The sequence below is a fragment of the Quercus robur genome, chromosome 6 (assembly GCF_932294415.1).
Source record: "Quercus robur chromosome 6, dhQueRobu3.1, whole genome shotgun sequence".
Lineage (NCBI taxonomy): Eukaryota > Viridiplantae > Streptophyta > Magnoliopsida > Fagales > Fagaceae > Quercus > Quercus robur.
The window spans coordinates 17,166,258-17,185,738 of NC_065539.1; the positions used below are offsets into that span (position 1 = coordinate 17,166,258).

Genomic DNA, 19,481 nt, shown 5'->3' on the forward strand with positions numbered 1-19,481 from the left:
GGGGACAAAATATTGTCCCATCCCCGCCCACCACTTTTGCGAGGCGGGAAAAACCCATGCAGGGTGGGGCGGGGCAAAATTGCCATCCACCCAAAACCCACCCACCACCCCCCAAGCCAAAATCTGACTTTTTACTTAGGGTTTTTTCACCCAAAATTTGTTTTTTCCCTCTCTCTAAGCCGTCACTCTTCTTCTCTCTCTCCATCCTCATCAGCCATCCTCACCAGTCGCCGCCGCCGCCAGAGCTCTTTGGCTCTCTCTCTCAATCGAGTGCGGGCCATTTTCAGGAAGGAGTAGGCCAGCCGTTCATCTACTGACCACACCGACGAGAGGAAGTGCCTTTGCAAATGTCGCCGATTGAAGCCCATTTTTAGGTACCGTACCTGTGGGTTTGATCGTTCTAGTTAGCCTTTTGGGACTGTGTAGGATTGGTTCGGTTTCTTTGGTTGTGGACACTCTTATCATTTCTTACTTGTTATTTTAGTTGAATCTTGAAATGGGTATTGGCTTATGTGCCTGTTTTTATGCATTATTGTTCTTGGCTTGGAATTATTAGTATTATTTTTAATTTATTTTCTACTAAATAATTTTAATGTGAACATATGCTTAAATATTTGACATGAGTATGGTAATAAGTGTGTTTAAAATTGCTTGGGCATTTTCCTTTTGATCTTTGATAAAACTGGAATAAATGAATTAATGTACTTGATATTATGTTAGTTCTTGCTTTTAGTTTTATTATTATTATTATTTGTACAAGATGAACACCATCTGTCTGACCAAAGTCCTCATCGGCTTAAGTGTGACATGATATGCAATGCAAGGGTTATTGAATCTATGGATGTATGGTACTATGGTTCGAAGACATCCTTGATGTAATCACAAAGCGCACAGCACGGTGGATGTATCCCATTTAGATTCATTTAATAAAAATTTATCAATGACCTTTGTACATTGTAATCTAGTGGAATATAAATTGTTTGATAAAAATACTGAGTGAGATTCTGAAAGAGGAATTTTTAAACGTGGCTTAGGAATTTAAATTAGTTTGAAAGTATTGTGAATTTTAATTAACTATTGGTCATGGATTCCCATTACCTTAATTTTGTATTGACAATGAATATGATTGAATGTTTCGTGAACCATTGTTATGAAATACTAATAACTATCACTTGTTGTCTTTGGACAAATGAGAGAAATATTATTGGAGAGTTGCAATAGTTGGACTAACTTTATCAAGCAATCTTTTCTGGAGTTCATTTGATATACTACCTTTTTAAAGGATCCATTTTAGTAAAAAAAATTAAATTATAAATTGTGCCTACTGAGCCTCATGCACCTCCCTATATCTTGCAGAGAATGGTGTCCTTGCTTAAAGTGAACCATCAGCAACACTTTGCAGTTTTCTCCAGTGGTATTAGACCCAATAACAAGACCTTTCATCGCAAGTCATCTTTCATCTCAATGTCTTCCTGGTCATCCACAACAATTCAACATCTTCACAATACAGTGTCACCATCTTCGAATCACAGCCTCAACATTCCCATCATGGTACTCTTTACATTTACAATGCTATCCATATTTAATATTCAAATTGCGCTGCTGTATTACTTAAATTTTTGACATGAGTATGGTAATAAGTGTGTTTAAAATTGGTTTGTTTCAATTCTGTCACAAAGAAAGTCAGAATTTACTAAGTTGTATCTTGTGAAGGTATTCCTTAAAACAAGTGGGTGCTTTGGGTTTGGGTCTTGAAATATGAATAAAGAAATAAATAATATATAAAATGACATTGTAAAGAGGTGTTTGTTTAATTTATTTATATTTTTTCTCTTGAATGTTTAGAGATGGAGAACAAACATATATGTAATGCTGTAACTACAGGGGGCTTCTTTCTTCATTTTCTTTTCCTATTAAGTGGGTTCATTGTGATCTTCAACACACCTTTCTTCAGACATTTTGACATGTACCATATTACTATGTTGTGTAAATAACTGTACAGCTGTCTTATAGGCCCTTAACAAGTGTAGTACAAGTATAACAAGGTATTGAACATAGGGGTGGCAATTTGTGTTGGTGGGTCATATGCATGTTGTGTTGAGGTAGGCATTGTTAGAGTTGGGTCAAGGTAGAGAGATTCAATTACATGAATTGACACAAACAAGATCCATTTAAAAATCATGTCAAAAACCCCTCATTCCTAACATAACCCTCATTGGAGTCATGTCTAGGTAAAGACAACTTGTTTCACCTGTTTAATAAATATGACCCAAAAAATTGAAATGGTAACATAATTTTATATTTTATAAGTACATAAATTATAATAATTGTAAATAAAAAAATTCCATACAAATTCTAATATCATAGTAACATTGATTAAAGTACAATTAGCACACCAATTCTATTTATGAGATGAGTTAAGATTTCTTGTAAAACACAACTAATTTTCCAATGCAAGAAGGGCAGTGATTAACAATGAATTAATTTATTATGTCTAGCAAGTCATAATCTAAATCCTATACTCAAGAAGGGTGTGTGAATTAATTTATTACATCTAGCAAGTCATAAAAATTTATTATTAGCAGAAAGTTTGTTGAAGGTAATAAGAGAGGGAAGATGGGGTGGGGTTATTGGAGGCCATCATGTAGGCTGTCATCCCACAAAAACATCATGGGAAGACAAGCTGAGATACAAAAAAAATAAAAATCAAAACTTCTGCTTTTATTTAAGTTTCTAGCATAAAACTTGGTTATGCGTTTGCCATGATTATTGAGGTTCCATGACTGGTTTGCCAACTAACTATACTGTTAACCTGATTGTTAGGCATAAGAATTGCAACAATGACTGTTACTTCAGTAAGAGTCTTATATGTTAAAGGTAGGAATTGAGGTAGGACTGTTAGGAATTTAGCACTAAATTAGATTAATTAATGAAAAGGATTTGATATTTATTCATATTTAAATTTATTCCACATGATAAGATCAAAAGGATGGTCATTCCTGATGGTTTTGAGGCTTCAGGCTGGACATAAGTATTGTTTGTTGGGCAAGCTTTCATCTGAGGTTGGATGGAACCACAATGACACTTTTAAGGTCAGTCCATTTGTCTTTTTGTTTCAACTTTGTAGATTTCTTTTTGCCTTCGTCAGATGTTCATTTCCCACAAATTTCTATTTCTCTTATAATCTTTATTCTTTGCTAATAGTTTTACTTTTATATATGTGTGTGTGTATATATATATATAAAGTGTCTTAATGCATTTTATCTACATTTAAACCACTTCTAATCTACATTTAAAGCAAAACAAATATAATTTTATTGTGCTTATATATATTCTTTCCTTGTTGGCAGATTGTAAAAAGAAAATGCATTACAAGTTCGTGTGAACAAAGCAAGTGAACTTGTTTGTGTTAGACTTAAGGTACTCTCTCTCTCTCTCTCTCTCTGTGGTGGGCTGTTGAATTGGGGCAAGCAAGTGGCTTGCATGGAAATATAAGGTGGTTTTAGAGGATATTGAGAGTGTTAACTGTTTTGTGTAATATTGGATGATTCTTGTTGATTTGTTTTTATTCGATTAATTCATTTTAGGGGCTTCTCTCTATCTTTTTCACATATGAGGAACACTAAAATGAAATGGGATATTTAAAGAGATGTCCATTCCTAAAGAATATTACCAGTAATGATGTTATAGTTACCAAATGTGTTGATAACTTTTGTATATGTTTAAATTCATTATTTTCTTAGGAACATAGCTGGTTGTTGGGTCACTTGACTAGTCAATTAGGCCAGCATAGATATGATACTACTCTCCATAGCCTACTTTGGAATGTGATGGACATACTTATAGTATTTTTACAGTTTTGGATGCTATTAAATGATAGTAGCAATTTGTAGTATGTTAGGTTCTTTGCTTTTTTGTCTTTAGAACACCCTATTTTATTTTGATAAGTTACATTCTATCCTAATTATAGCAGCTAGCATGTATGGCATGAAGTTGGCTAGTAGCATTTATCCCATTTCAAATTGTTCTGAAAACAAGTAGCCAGTCATGCCATTTTAGTTTGCAAAACCACAACTTTAATTCGTTTGAGATTTCCAGTTTCACATAGTAACATGCCCCAAGTGTTGGACCTTCCAACATTTACTTTCAAGACTTATTAAAAGTAATTCAATTCTTAAAAATGGTGGAACTCTATTTTCCATAATAAAGACCTTAACATGTCTCAGTATTTAATTTTTATGATGACTGTACTTGTTTATTTTTTACGCACGCCCCTCTAGTTTATTGACTATATTTTACACCATGCTAATTTGTTTAGTTAGCCATTTGATATTTATTTACTAGGTGCCCTTAATTTCTTCAGTTAGCCATTTGAAATCAAAAGTTCTTTGCAATGCTGAAAATAGATTTGATGCTAGCTATTAGCTTAGATGACTTTTGCAAGAGCCTTCAGTTAAGTAGCACTACAATTCTATCCAAATCAGTTAGATCATATATATATTTATGGGACATTGTTTGAACTTGTTCCCATTTATTGCCTTGGTAATATTTTCTTATCATTCTATTCCATTTATATGCACTTATTGAGTAATCATAATCTGTATGTAGGATGTTCCTCCAATCCAACAATCTCCACATATCCAAAAATCATCAACTGCATCCCATCACCAAAGAAGCTTATAGATTTTATCTTGGTGTTCGAGGACTCTTTTGTGTATAAAGAACTTCATTGCTACAACCGCATTTTTTGCAAGTGTTGGAGGATATTTGTAAACATTTTGGAACTTTGATTATAGTATTAGCTTGGAACTTTAATGATGGTTATAGAAAATATTATGTATTTGATAATATATTTCCATGTTAATATAATGTTAGTTTGGAGACATTTGTGGTGTTGTTAATTAGTTACATCTGTGGTATTGTTTAAGTAGAATTGAAATTATTATAGGTTGTTTGTAGTGGGACGGTGGTTTTAAACCTAGGGGGGAAAAAAAAATTAACTTATAGCGGCGGGCAAAAAGCGCTACTAAAAGTCTAAAATTATACTATAATTGAAGCCCTATAATAGTGTTTATAACTTGTCGCTAAAGCTTCACATATATAGCGGCAAGCGTAACCGTCACTAAAAGGTGCATATGGTTAATTGTACACAAAGTCCTATAGCAGCGTGCATATCCTGCCGCTAAAAGGTCAATTGACCAGAATTTTAACCTCATATGACAGCGTTTTTTTGCCCATCACAATAGACCAAAACCGTTGCTAAATGATAGATCTATTGCAGTGGTAAGATCTATAGCGGCACTACAATGGTGGTGGGAGGAACCGTCACAATAGCATCCGCTGCTAAAGGTCAAATGTACCTTTAGTAGCGCTTTGTGGGCTTTAGCAGCGCATTTGGCCTGCCACAATAATCCGTTTTTCTTGTAGTGAATCCAAGGCATTCTTGAATGGGCATCAAGGCCAGCTCAATACAATTTAAGGCCTAAGACGATAATTTTAAATGACTATTTTATATTTTTACTATTAGTTGTATAATATTTAATTTATTTACTGTTAACTTAGTTAATGTTTTAAATTAAAATTCATTATCCATAATTTTTAATATGATACGAGTAATTTACTTGAGCTATAATAGAGAAATTACAAATTTCACTATGTAGGTCTTACAAACTAATAGGTCACCAATTTAAAAAAAAAAAAAAAGGTGATTAAAATATTTATTTATTATATTGTTTAAGTGACACTAATCACATTCTTGTCGCATCAATTTATAAGTTTTTTTTGTAATAAAATTTGTAATAGCTTTAACATTTTTCATCCACAATTTTTTTTGGGATAATACAAATGCTACTACAAATTTTAATACAATAGGTTTACAAATTGATATGCCAATAAATGTAATTGATGGCACTTCAACAAGATAATAACTGGGTATTTTGAATTATTTCATGTGATTAGTGACATGTTAATTTGTAAGTCCTATATAATTAAATTTGTATATTTCTAATATAACTCAATTTTTGGACATTTTTAAGAGTAGAGCAAAAAATATACTAATCACAGTTTTTTTTTTAAAATTACTTATTGCCCCAGATTTTGAGGTCTTTCTTTATAAGGGGCCTTAGGCCTTGAGCCAACCCTAGGGGTCGCCTTGATCATGAACCAAGGCCCTAGAAGGTACCACAAATACCTTGCTTGGAGGTTGATGGGGGGTAGCTTCACATTGAAGCCAAAGTGGTCACGAGACCACCCTAACCTAGAAAAAAAAATTATTATATATAAATTTAAAAAATTTTATGACCACCCTAAATTTTTCTAGGCCCAACATAATTAAACTTTAGACAAAGTTTGACAAGAAACTTGGTTGTAGTCTAAAGTTACAACCCTTTTTATTTTTTTTTTATTGGATGTAAATTTTAACAAATTCATTATTAGATTACATTTTTTTCATATATCTTCCATGCTTGCAAAATTTCAAGAATATCAAAGATCAATAGTTATGTTATCAATCATATATTTAAATTTCGAGTTATTTTAGTATAAAATTGTACATAAAAAATAAGTTTATGAATCGAATAATAATTAACATTCGATTGACAAGATACTTGACACTTGTTTTAAAAACATAGAGAACATGCAATTTAACAATTAGATTTTCAAATTAAGTTATGCTAATTTGTTTTAATGAGATTTGTAGCCTTAAATTACAACTAAGTTCATAGTCAAATTTTGTCCTTAAACCTTGATCCTCTTAACAATATATTAGGTCCTTACAAACAAAAAGAAAAGGCCAAGAAAATTTTTATTTAACTAAAATTTTGAAAGAGATGTAGCTTACAATATTGATAATGAAATAATCATGCAAGTATGGAATGATTTCAAAAAAAAAAAAAAAAAAAAAACTCGTACAAGAAAATTGTAAACTTTATGTGTTTTTTTTTTTTTTGGTCAATATCTAAAACAAATATCTTTTTATTAAATTTTGCATCATGGGTAGGAATCAAAGCGCCATAAAGGGGGAACACTATGAAGCTTTTGGTTTGGAGGGATTGAAATAAAGATTGGGATGATTAGGCAATCATCATCAATGGACTAACACCGTGATTCTCGCATTAGCTTTGATCGTGTGAGTGAGTTTCCTTAGTAAGTAATATTTTCATGGGTGACATTTCATATTGTTTTATTAATAAAATTAGTACAAAGTTTAGTTATAAAATTGGTTCTAACCTAAAGTAGGGGTGGCAAATTGGCGAATTGGGTCATAAATGAGTTGGGTGTGTAATTACTCATTTATGACCCGTTTATATATAGATTAATTATCTATTACCAACCTAACCCATTTAATTAGTAACCCACCCATTTATCCTGATATGATCCAAATACCTTTAAAACTACTTGAATACTCTCTTGACCTCCAAAATTATCAAAAGACCCTCAAATACCTAAAATGGCCCAAATACACCTACACTTCCAAAATTACCAATATACCCTTGGACATCCAAAATTATCCCCAAAATCTCTAAAATAAGCAAAATAACCTAACGGGTCATTTTGATAATTTTATGGTTTCAGGGGTATTTTGGTCATTTTTAAGTTTCATGGGGGTATTTTGGTTATTTTTTAAGTTTTGGTGGTATTTCATTCATTTTCTAAAATTTTAGAATTTATGTTGTTTATTTAAATTTTAGATGGGCGAAGACCTTATAGGTGAATTGGCACCTCCCCATGTACAAAGTGCTTGGAGGTCTAGGGGGGAAAGCGTTTGAACTGCGGGATTGACAGCATATTATAATTATTTCTCCAAAAAAAAAAAAGATGGGTTTTAGTGGGTATTAGTGGGTTTATCCATTAATTAAATAACCTAATGGGTTTTTACCCATTTAACCCAAATACTCAAACGGGTTGGGTTAAAACTTATCCAAATAAGGTGGGTAATGAGTGAGTTCATGGATATGGATAATATTGCCACCCTTAGGTACAACCTTACTCAATAAAATAAAAATTAATAAATATTTTGAAAGTCTAATAGGATATTGCATGTTCTTTACGTTCTTAATATACATGTCAAATTTTATGTCAATTAGATGTTATTTACTATACTATCTATAAGTTTATATTTTATGAATAATTTTAAAATTACAAAAACTTGCAATTTAAAAATTTTATGAATAATTTTATGAATAATTTTAAAAATTTACAAGAAGAAAATGTAATCCAATAGTGGATTTGTCAAAATTCACCTTCTATTCTATAAAAAGATATTGAGTAAGATTGTAATATTTTGTAACTAAACTTTGCCCATAAAATAATTAATTTACTTGAACCTTTATTTTCATGAGTTTTTAACACAGCTCTACCCCTTCCTCCACCCCCACCCCCAACCCCAACCAAAAAAAAAAAAAAAAACAAAAAACAAAAAACAAAACGTTTCAATGAAAAGTACTTCCACCCTTTAAGGTTTTATAAATACAATAGATAAATTCATCTCCACTCACATTGATTACTTTCTTAATAGAATAGTGTGTAAACTATGTATTTAGTCCCTATCCTATGCACTATATTTCAATTTGGTCCCTAACCTTTCAATTGTGTCAATTTGGTCCCTAACTTTTTAGTATTGTGTCAATTTAGTCTCTGCCATTATCTTTTGGATTAAAATTGATAACGCGTCTAATGGCCAAAATAAAAAATTAGCTTTCATTGATGTGAAAATACTCTAAAATTTTATTTTGGCCGTTTGATATGTTACCAATTTTTATACAAAAGATAATGACAATAACTAAATTGACACGATACTGAAAGTTTAGGGACCCAATTGACACAATTAGAAGGTTATGGTCCAAATTGAAATATGATGTATAAGATAGGGACTAAATTTGTAATTTACTCTAGAATATTCCATTAGATGAGAGTGTCAATGCAAAAGAGGAGATTAGCTTATTTGTTTCATTTATAGAACTTTTTTTTTTTTTTTTTTTTTGAGGAAAACATATATAGAACATTAATGGTGAAAGTGTTTAGTATTTCTTAAAAAAATTGAGAGAAAAGAATTTTTTTTTTTAATTTAAAGAAAAAAAATGGTAACCATTGCTATTTTACTTTCATGTATTAATTATCTATAGATTTGGGGCAGTAGGTTAATTGGGTAACTGCGTTTACTTCCATTTATTAATTATCTACAAATAACTTGTGGGCAGTGGGCAAGAGAAAAACGTGCGGATTTTGACTTTTTTTTCTTCTCCCAAAAGCGAACGAAGAAAAATAAGCAAAGAGAACCAAAAAATTCCTATCCCTTACCTAATTACCTTTCCAAAAAGAGTATAGAAGAGTAGTCAGCAACAAGATTTTCAGACCCGGACCGTTCATTGAACCGTAAAAGGGAGAGGTTCAAGGGTTTTGAGGTTGGACCGAGGTCGAACCGGGGTCGAACCGTGATGACGTCATAATTAATTTAATAATTATTTTAAATATATATAAAAACATTAAATTAATAAAAAAATAGAAAAATTAACTAAAATAGCCTAATTCATTTAGAAAAGCTTATTTCTAAAAAATACATAAAACTTACAAAAATACAGTACACAATTACACATTGTTACACACTAGACAAAAAAAACTCCTTCCCATAAAAAATGCATGAAAGAAACAAGTCACTAGACAAAAAAACTTTTCAAATGTAACATCCTTTCCACAAGTTAATTGAACCATAATACAAAAACTGATCCCTAAAACATCCTAATCCCACATTCACTTTTCCTTTTCAACTTTCCACAGAACCTACTCATTATGCAACAGACCCCAAAAAAAAAAAAAAAAAAAAACTAAATAATTAACTTGTATTGCTGGGAAAGCATAGGGTTTCTGAGAATAATGTCTTCTTATCTGGGAAAGCACAGGGTTTCTGCAAGTCATTGGTACTTGTATTACTGTTTTTGCTTCTTCTCACTTTGACTAGCTATTAGCTTACTTTTGTTTCACATTTTGATTAGTCATTTCTTCTTCATTGTGCTTGTCAAGTATGTGAGACATTAGGGCCAATTGTTTTCAGGACACCATCATAAGAAAAAGCTAGTTAAGATACTATAAGGCGTCTGCCTGTTCTATCACTGAACTCATTTTGAAACAGGTCCATGGTCCACCTGTTCTATTCTTGAGGGTCATTTTTCTTCTTCTCTTTTTATTTTTTTATTAATATGTGGTCTGATAGCTGTAGTTAAGTAAATTTGAAATCTAGCATATTCAGATGCTATGTTAATTCTGGGATTTCAATTATGTTGAGATTGCTTTTAGTAATGGGGCAAATGATTTGAGAATAATGTAAATATTATTGAAACCAACAGCAATAAAAAATACAAAAAAAAAAAAAAAAAAAAAATGCAGCAAGAAGTTGCAGACACAACAAAGTAATTTTGGCAGACAGAAACACCAATTGACCCAAATCAATTTTCACAATTACAATAATATCACAAGCCTTGTCTTCACATACACCAACACTTCAGATCTATATCATCATCCATAATCAATTTTCAATTGACCCAAATCAATTTACACACCAACACTTCAAATCTATATCATCATCCACAATCAACTTGCAAATATTAACAAAGAAAAAACAGATTAAAGTACCAACGACGGCGACGGCGACGAGGCACAGAGTGAGCTGCGACGGGGACGAGGGAGAGAGGCAAAGATGAGCGTGAGAGAGTGAGCTACGATCTGGGTTGAGCTGCGACGGCAACGAGGGAGAGAGGTAAAGATGAGAGAGTGATTGAGACTTTGAGAGAGTGAGGAAGAGATCTGGGCTGAGTTGCAACAGTGCGACGGCGACGAGGGAGAGAGTGATTGAGAGAGTGAGGATTGAGGAAGAAATCTGGGCTGAGCTACGACAGTGCGACGGTGACGAGGGAGAGGCAGAGACGAGAGAGTGATTGAGACTTGAGAGAGTGAGGATTGAGAGTGATTTTTGAGAGAGGCAGAGACGAGTGAGGATTGAGAGTGATTGAGAGAGGGTTTCAGAGTGAGGCTAAGAGTGATTTTTGAGAGAGGGTTAAAAAAAAAAAAAAAAAAAAAAAAAAAAAAAAAAAAAGAGGCTGAAATTAGGGAACCGTCCGAACCGTGTGAACCGGTCACGGTTCACAGACCCGGACGGTCGGACCGCGGTCCGGACGGTTCCATGCTTTTTTCGCATGGAACGGTTCCTTACCTTAAATGGACCGTGAATCTGAACGGTTCCCGGGTTTTCCGGTTGGACCGTACGGTCCGGTCCGGGTTTAATAACCTTGGTCAGCAAGAAAGTTTGAAATTTGTATCCCCCTGTGATGTCCTACTACCTCTTAGTCTCACTCCGATTTGCTAAGCCAATATGTCACCAGACTCACCACACACCCCTAGAGTCCCTTATTTCTACTACTATATATACACACATTTGTGCTTAAAATCATTCACTTATTTGTCATTCCTAGGCATTTCATTTCAATCGTTTCATATCAGCTTAATTTCTACGTGTGACAAAAGAGAAAACTAAATGGCGAAATCACCAGAAGTTGAGAAACCGAACAAGGCCTTTGGCTGGGCAGCCAGAGATCCTTCTGGGGTCCTTTCTCCCTTCAATTTCTCAAGAAGGTCCTCTCTCTCTCTCTCTCTCTCCATTCTTGTTTGATTTTTTTTTTTTTCATTTTAATCCCATATTTTGATTATCCTAAGAAATTGGATCATTTTGTTATGTTTTATAATCTTTTTGTTTTCCTCCTTCAATCAAAATGAAATTGGATCATTCAATTACTAAATACTTTTATTCCAAATGAAATTGATTGTTTTAATTTGATAATTATTATAATAATATAGGAGGTGTATCTAAATCATAATTCTTCTTATAAAGAAGAATGGATAATATCAGTTGAGTTACAAATTCCCTTCAATCATTTGAACATTAGTAAAGCTCCTGTTTATTCTTATTTTCATTTATTTTATTAAACATATTCGTTATTTTATACTTATTTTTAAAAATGAGATTATTTAAAAAAAAATTAACAAAATAAGAATGCATTTCTTTGATCAATTAATCATAGTGGTGCGCATAGTGACTGGTCAACTAGTATCAACAAGTATCCATCCTTTTTAATGATCCATCCTTTTTGTTCTCTCTTCTTCTTTTTTTTTTTTTTTTTTGGCAAAAATATTTTTTTTTGTCCTTATATTTTGGGGTTACATTGATATTGGTCCCTAGATTTTGATAAAAATCAATTTAGTTTTTATTATTTTCAATGTGCAGTTAATTTGATTCCAACATTAACTCATTAACGGAAAATACCTATGTTGTAATGGTGTGCACTACTAGCATTTAACTTAAAGGACTCAATTAATTGAAAGCAAAGATAGAATGCTGAAATGAATTTTGGAAAAATTCTGTGTACACTTTGTATTTTTGCCTATTTTTTATAATTATTTTAGTCACTTGTTTGTTAACAATGCACATTGTTTACCACATATGCATTTTTCGTTAGTGAGTTAACGATATGGACTAAATTAATTGCAAATTGCAAATATCATGACCGAATTAATTGTTACTAAAATGTAGGGATCAAATTAATTGTGACCCCAAAATGATTTTTTTTTTTTTTGGGTTCTAAATTGTTGGTTTATGCTAAATAAAATGGTTTGGTATGTTTGCAGGGCAACAGGAGAGAAGGACGTAAGGTTCAAAGTTATTTATTGTGGGGTATGCCACTCCGACCTTCACACGGTCAAGAACGATTGGGGCACGTCCACCTACCCACTTGTCCCTGGGTATGTTAATCGAATCATCATACTTCTATCTCTATATCTTACCTTTTCATAAAGAATCATGTTGTCCTAAAATCATTCTCTTCATTTCAATTAGATGAACCAATTTTCTATATATTATAATATGTACAAAGTTTAGCTACAAATTAGGTTGTAATTAATAGCTATTACTTAGGTTGTAATTAATAGCTATTACTAAGTTTGTAACCAAACTTTGCTTTTATAGTATTCAAAATTATATTTTATTATAATATGGACGAAATTTAGCTATAAATTTAGTTGTAACTTAAGACTATAACTTTCACTAAAAACAATTAACATGATTACATATTTTGAAAATCTAACTGTTGGATTATATATATTTTATGTTCTTAACACATATCAAATTTCATGTTAATTGAATGTTATTTTCTATTTGATTCATAGACACATTTTTTATACGTAATTTTAGACTACAAAAGTTTGAAATTTAAACATTTGATTGATGACATAACTATTAATCTTTGATCTTTTATAAATTTTGCAAGAAAGAAGGATATAAGAAGAAAATGTAATTTAATAGTAGATTTGTTAAGATTCACATTCAATAAAAAGATATTGAATAGAATTATAGCCTTAGGTTATAACGTACCAAGTTTATAGTCAAACTTTATCCTTATAATATACGGTGGTATTAATCTTTGATCTTCCAAAAATTTTATAAGAATTGAGGATATAAGAAGAAAATGTAATCCAATGGTAGATTTGTTAAAATTCACATCCAATATATTCAAACTTTATCCTTATAATATACGATGATATTTTCTTTCTTTACTTTGGAGAACAATGTGATCCTTTTTGTCTATATTTAAGGATAGAATAACCTAAAAGATTGTGGGCCCATTTGATAAAAGATTTATAGTATCGTTGTTTAAATGTCTTGGAAATAAGTGTAAATTAGAAAGTTTTGTAGTTTTTAAACACTGAAAACTGTTATTTAAACAACAGTACCAAACACCCCCTATAACACTCAACAAATCATAATAGGTTTCTAAAGCACAATATAGTTTTTGTTTTCAATGACTTTTTGCAAATTAGCTATATTGATGGATTCTCTCTCTCTCTCTCTCTCTCTCTCTCTCTCTATATATATATATATATATATTGTGAGGTCAGAGGATTTGTGACCCTGGTCCACTTTACATTGGAGCCCAAGACCCGAGCCAATGAGGGATATAGCTGAGGACCTACAGTGAAGTCCAAATAGCCTTGAGACATGGCCAAGGATGACTCTATCCTCGGCATCCCCAGGGCACTCCTAAAAGAAGGGGCAAGAACGATATAGGAATAGTTTTGGGAAGAGCCGAACACATCCGCGTTGATAGACAAAGGAGCCCTGGACAACATGGCAACAAAGGACAAAGGAAAGGCTGCTATTACTGTAATTAAATACTCTGCACTAGACAGAACAATGTTTTTCAGCTTTTACAACCACCCCCAACCACTTTGGGTATGGGCTGATGGGACAAGTATCAACCCTGGAAAGTTGAACCTACACGTGGACGTTGGAAGAGGGGTAAAGGCTAATATAAAAGGAGAAGTAAGCAGTCCAGAAAAAGGGGCTAGGAAAAAAGGCCAAGAACCAGAGCCTCCCAGGCCGTATCGAGGAGAAAGACTCCTCGAGCGAACATGGTTTAATTCTGTATGAATACCATGACTAACCACCGTTTGGTGACTAAGGCCTAGCCTTTTAAGCCCACGCTCTACAAATTTTATTGTTTGGGCCTTTTAACGTACGAACCCAACATCATTTTGGGGTCGTTACAAATTGAGTCCTTACATATATATATATATATATATATATAAAATGAATCTTTGATGCTGTTTCATGTTTGGTTCCTTTGCTTTTTTTTTTTTTTTTTTCCTGCGTTGTTATTTATAGTAGTTTAAATTACAAATTACATTATTTAATTTTGATATGTTTTTATTTTTTTCTTAGTAATTTTTTAATTTCAAAGGCTTACGTATGATTTCAATGTGTTATTCCATCCATATCGCGCTTTTAAAGCTCATAAATGACGTAGTTTTGCTATTGAAAATAAATGGAGTTTAAAAACAAAGTTTAGATAGAGATTGATGGAAGGACAACACATTAAAAACAAATGTTTAAGTTAAAAGACAAAGAATTAAATATTAAAACTGCAAAGACGAAAATAAAAAACAAATCCAAGTTAGTGGGTGTAATTTCTAAAATCTTCAATTCAACACTTTTCCAAAATTTTACATGCCATTTGTCCATTACATGTTCACATTAGGGTTTCTAAAAATTACTTATTTTACACTATATATAAAGAGTTAATTTATTTATTTTATCAACTTATTTAACAATATACTCAACATGTCATTTCTTATTTTTAGATATAACATGACAAAATAATAGAGAGAGAGAGAGAGAGAGAGAGAGAGAGAGAATGATAGGGTCAAAGAGAAGAGAGTAGAGAAAAGTGAGAATAAAAAATAGGGATAATTACACATAACCCACCTGTGGTTAGGGCGAAAATCACTTTGCCTACCCGTGGTTTGAAAAGTATCACTTAACTCACCTGTGGTATGTTTCCGTCAATCTCCGTAATCCACCTCAAGCCCAGCCGTTACAAAAACACCTCTTAACACCAAAACACAACATAACGCGAATCAAAACACCCAAAACTCAAAAACTTTTCAAGAGAGAGACTTGTGGTGAGATCAACGTGTTCTTCGTGGTTTTTATATCTCTTTTTCAACCTGTCCTGGCCCGGTGGTTTCATCTCATCACGGTGGTTCTGGCTCTCCATAAGTGGTTACAAATTTTCTCGCCATTAATGAGTTGTGGCTCTCCATTTGGTGGTTTTGTGTCACCATTTGTGGGTTTTGTTGGTTTTTGCATTTGGGTGTGCTTTATTTTTTTTGGCAGAAATCACGGTGGCCAGTGGTTATGGGTTCACAATAGAGAGAAAAGAAAGATAGAAGTTTTCACCATTGCCTCCCTCAACCCTTTGGCTAACTCCTCGAATTAAAAAAAAAAAAAAAAAAAAAAAAAAAAAAAAAAAAAGATTGAAAACCAAAAAGCATAACATAAACTACATTTGGGAACCATTAACAACATAAATTGTTGCCAGCACCACCACTACCTTCACCTCTCCCACCAGAACCTCCATAGCCACCCGACCCACCATTCAAAACTGTAGAAACTAGAAAATGATCAAAACCCAGTTGCCCAAATCGCATTTCAGAACAACCCAAATTCTTAAACTCGGCTCCATGGCTAGAACTCAACGGGTGAGAGTAAGAGTGGCACGAAGAACAAGTACGAAACCCACTAATCTGAACTGGGTTTGTGGGAATTCGGGTGGAATGCGAAATGGGTCTGCAAGAAAACCCCATGAAACTGAAAGAGAGTAGGGATTTGCGGGTGAGTGATGCTGGGTTTGGAACCATTTGTTTCTATGAAAACTGAAGAAAAACAGGAGTTGTGGGAAAGTCTGTGTGACTGTGCTGTGGGTTTTGAGGGTTTTTTTTTTCACTGGTATAGGATAGGAGTGCGGCTCTTGGGTTGAGGGAGGCAATGGGGTTAGGCTTTTAATTTTTTTTGGGTATGTTCTTCATGTTCTTCATGTTTAAAATTTGTGTGAATGGAGAGAGAAATAAATACCACTTTTTGATTTTGTTTCTCTTGCATTTTTGCTTTATTTTTTGTTTTGGGAGGAGAGAGACATAAAGTTTGAGCCACCGTGACGACATGAAACCACCGGGCTGGGACAGACTGAAAAAGAGATCTAAAAACCACGAAGAACACGTTGATCTCACCACAAGTCTCTCTCTTGAAAGTTTCTGAGTTTTGGGTGTTTTGATTCGCGTTATGTTGTGTTTTGGTGTTAAGAGGTGTTTTTGTAATGGCTGGGCTTGAGGTGGGTTATGGAGATTGACGGAAACATACCACAGGTGGGTTAAGTGATACTTTTCAAACCACGGGTAGGTAAAGTGATTTTCGCCCTAACCACAGGTGGGTTATGTGTAATTATCCCCAAAAAATAAATACAAATTTGCTACAGTTGTTGCTATAAATAAAAACTATTGGTTCACATCAGGGTGAAGGTCAATTTGAGCGTGTGTTGCTAAAATAGCCATTTGGAGGGTTTTATGCTCATATTAATACATTATCAATGAAACGAGTCCAAGAATTTTACTTTCTAGTATGTTTAGTATCCCATATTGAAATCATGTGAACTGAATTGGATAATGCAGGCATGAGATTGTGGGCGAAGTGACTGAGGTGGGGAGCAAGGTACAAAAGTTCAAAGTTGGGGACAAGGTTGGCGTTGGCGGCATGGTTGGAGCATGTCACTCTTGTGATAACTGTGCCAAGAACCTTGAAAATTACTGCTCCAAAATGATTCTCACCTATGGTGCCAAGTACTATGATGGAACCATCACATATGGAGGCTACTCTGACACCATGGTTTCCGATGAGCACTTTGTGATCCATATTCCAGACAACCTTCCGCTTGATGCTAGTGCCCCTCTCCTTTGTGCTGGGATCACAGTGTACAGTCCCTTGAGATTTTATGGACTTGACAAACCTGGTATGCATGTGGGTGTGGTTGGCCTCGGTGGCCTAGGCCATGTTGCTGTGAAGTTTGCTAAAGCTATGGGGGTTAAGGTGACAATTATCAGTACTTCACCCAACAAGAAGAAGGAAGCTTTGGAACATCTTGGTGCTGACTCCTTTTTGGTTAGCAAAGACCAAGATCAGATGCAGGTACCTAGTTGTTAACATGTTGCATTGTTAAGTTAGTATGTGTGAGTTACAATAGGTGTACATTATCTAAGTTTCAAATTTTACCTACCATATAGGCTGCCCAGGGAACATTGGATGGTATCATTGATACAGTCTCTGCTCAGCACCCTCTCCTGCCTCTAATTAGTCTATTGAAGACACAAGGAAAGCTCGTTGTGGTTGGTGCGCCAGAGAAGCCACTTGAGTTACCAGTCTTACCACTACTCATGGGTAAGCATATTAATTACAACTAACAATTGTTACATTTGATTTGATATGGGGTCCGAAGTTGCTTGTTATGTTAATTTGACTTGGTAATTAATTATATGAGGCTGTTTGTGTATTATTATTATATCCTCTTGTGTTGTACAGGCTTAATTGTTGCCTGTGCATTTTAACTGATGAATTTTGTAGTAATAAGTATTATGAAATGACAGGAAGGAAGTTACTGGGTGGTAGTTGTGCTGGAGGCATGAAGGAGACACAAGAAATGATTGACTTTGCAGCCAAACATAACATAACTGCTGACATTGAGATTATTCCAATTGATTATGTGAACACAGCCATGGAACGACTTGTGAAAACAGATGTTAGATACCGATTTGTCATTGATATTGGAAACACATTGAAGTCAAGTTCTTGATTTTTGTTGCCTTTTCGAACAAATTAATTATTTCGCAATCTATGAAATAATAAGTGGGATCATAGTATTATAAAATAAACACTTGATATTTATCCATGTGAGCAAAGCTTCATTCAAGAAAATTCTCCATCTAATGTAATACTTTCTTGGCTACGATCTGGTGTCTTTGAAAAGTCAAATTTAGATTGAAAATATTATACATTTGGAGCTAGAAGAATGAATGCATTCATTTTACTGTTAAAATTTTATTTCTTAAATCTAAAAGTATACAGTGTCATATCAGTTAAAATTGTGACATTAGATGCATATTTAAATATTTAATATTTAATTTGAACTATAAATTAGATCCATATCAAATAGATCATTTTCCACTACTAAAGACACTATTTGTTTTTATTGTTTTCATAGTAATTCTTCCCAATCAAATGGCAATCTTAAGCTGTGGCATGTGAGGATTCCTTTTGTCCAAGGGAGAGGATTCTTACTCAACTTTTTATCCATTAAAAATTTTGTATTAAAGTTAAAAAGATGTAACAACTAAATTAAATGTAATATTAAAACAAATTGCAAAAGAGGTATGCATAGGAAGCACACATAGGAAAAAAATAGGAATGTTTCATCATTTAAGAGTGATAGGCCAAGAATGTATTGACCCCTTAGGTAAATTAACCAATTAATTAGTTAAGTGAATTAATTAAGTCAATTAACATACAATATGCGTGGTAATACAAACAAATCACCAAATAACTAAATGCAGCATAAATTAAATTTGACACGAGTGATTTGTTTACGAATGGGGAAAACCACCGAGGCAAAACCCCACAGAGTGAATTTAAGGTCACCACTCCTGAGAATCCACTATTATCAAAATAAGCGATTACAAGTAAAGAAATCTCAGTACCTTATACTAACCTACAGTTAAACCCTTACCCCAATACATAATTGGACTTGTAATGTGCATGTAGTGACAATCTCTCCTTTTAATGCACAGCTTCAAGTTCGTGACTAACCAATCGGTGCACGAATCCTAGTACGTGATTAACACACTAACTTGAGAAGGATGTTGACTGCAAAATTCTTCAGTTCATCCACACGATGAAAATCAAGAAACTCTTTGGTTACAAAACCCTACGGTCTACAAACGCAACAGCTTCTTTAAGAGAAAGATGAATTAAGGCAGATTGTCTCCGGTCACAATATGCATGTAACAACAAGTGCGACAACCTTTGAATCAACTGAGACGGCCCTTAAAATAATCCT

General features: G+C 33.4%; 1 protein-coding gene and 1 long non-coding RNA gene across 3 annotated transcripts; both read left to right on the plus strand.

Annotated features, from left to right (window-relative positions):
- The first annotated feature begins 173 nt into the window (after positions 1 to 173).
- On the plus strand, positions 174 to 4,885 carry LOC126733033 (uncharacterized). Of its 2 annotated transcripts, XR_007659606.1 has the most exons (5): positions 174 to 374; positions 1,357 to 1,551; positions 3,021 to 3,092; positions 3,351 to 3,420; positions 4,609 to 4,885. It is a non-coding gene; the product is annotated as an uncharacterized LOC126733033 (long non-coding RNA). The 2 variants fall into 2 exon arrangements; XR_007659607.1 differs by lacking the exons at positions 174 to 374; positions 1,357 to 1,551 and having other exon boundaries at positions 2,988 to 3,092.
- Positions 4,886 to 11,458: 6,573 nt separating this feature from the next.
- LOC126733031 (probable mannitol dehydrogenase) lies at positions 11,459 to 18,317 on the plus strand. Its single transcript, XM_050436148.1, has 5 exons — positions 11,459 to 11,622; positions 12,673 to 12,786; positions 17,047 to 17,560; positions 17,656 to 17,809; positions 18,016 to 18,317. The coding sequence occupies exons 1-5, from the start codon at positions 11,525 to 11,527 to the stop codon at positions 18,219 to 18,221; spliced, it is 1,086 nt and encodes a 361-aa protein (XP_050292105.1). The 5' UTR covers positions 11,459 to 11,524; the 3' UTR covers positions 18,222 to 18,317.
- The last annotated feature ends 1,164 nt before the right edge of the window (positions 18,318 to 19,481 follow it).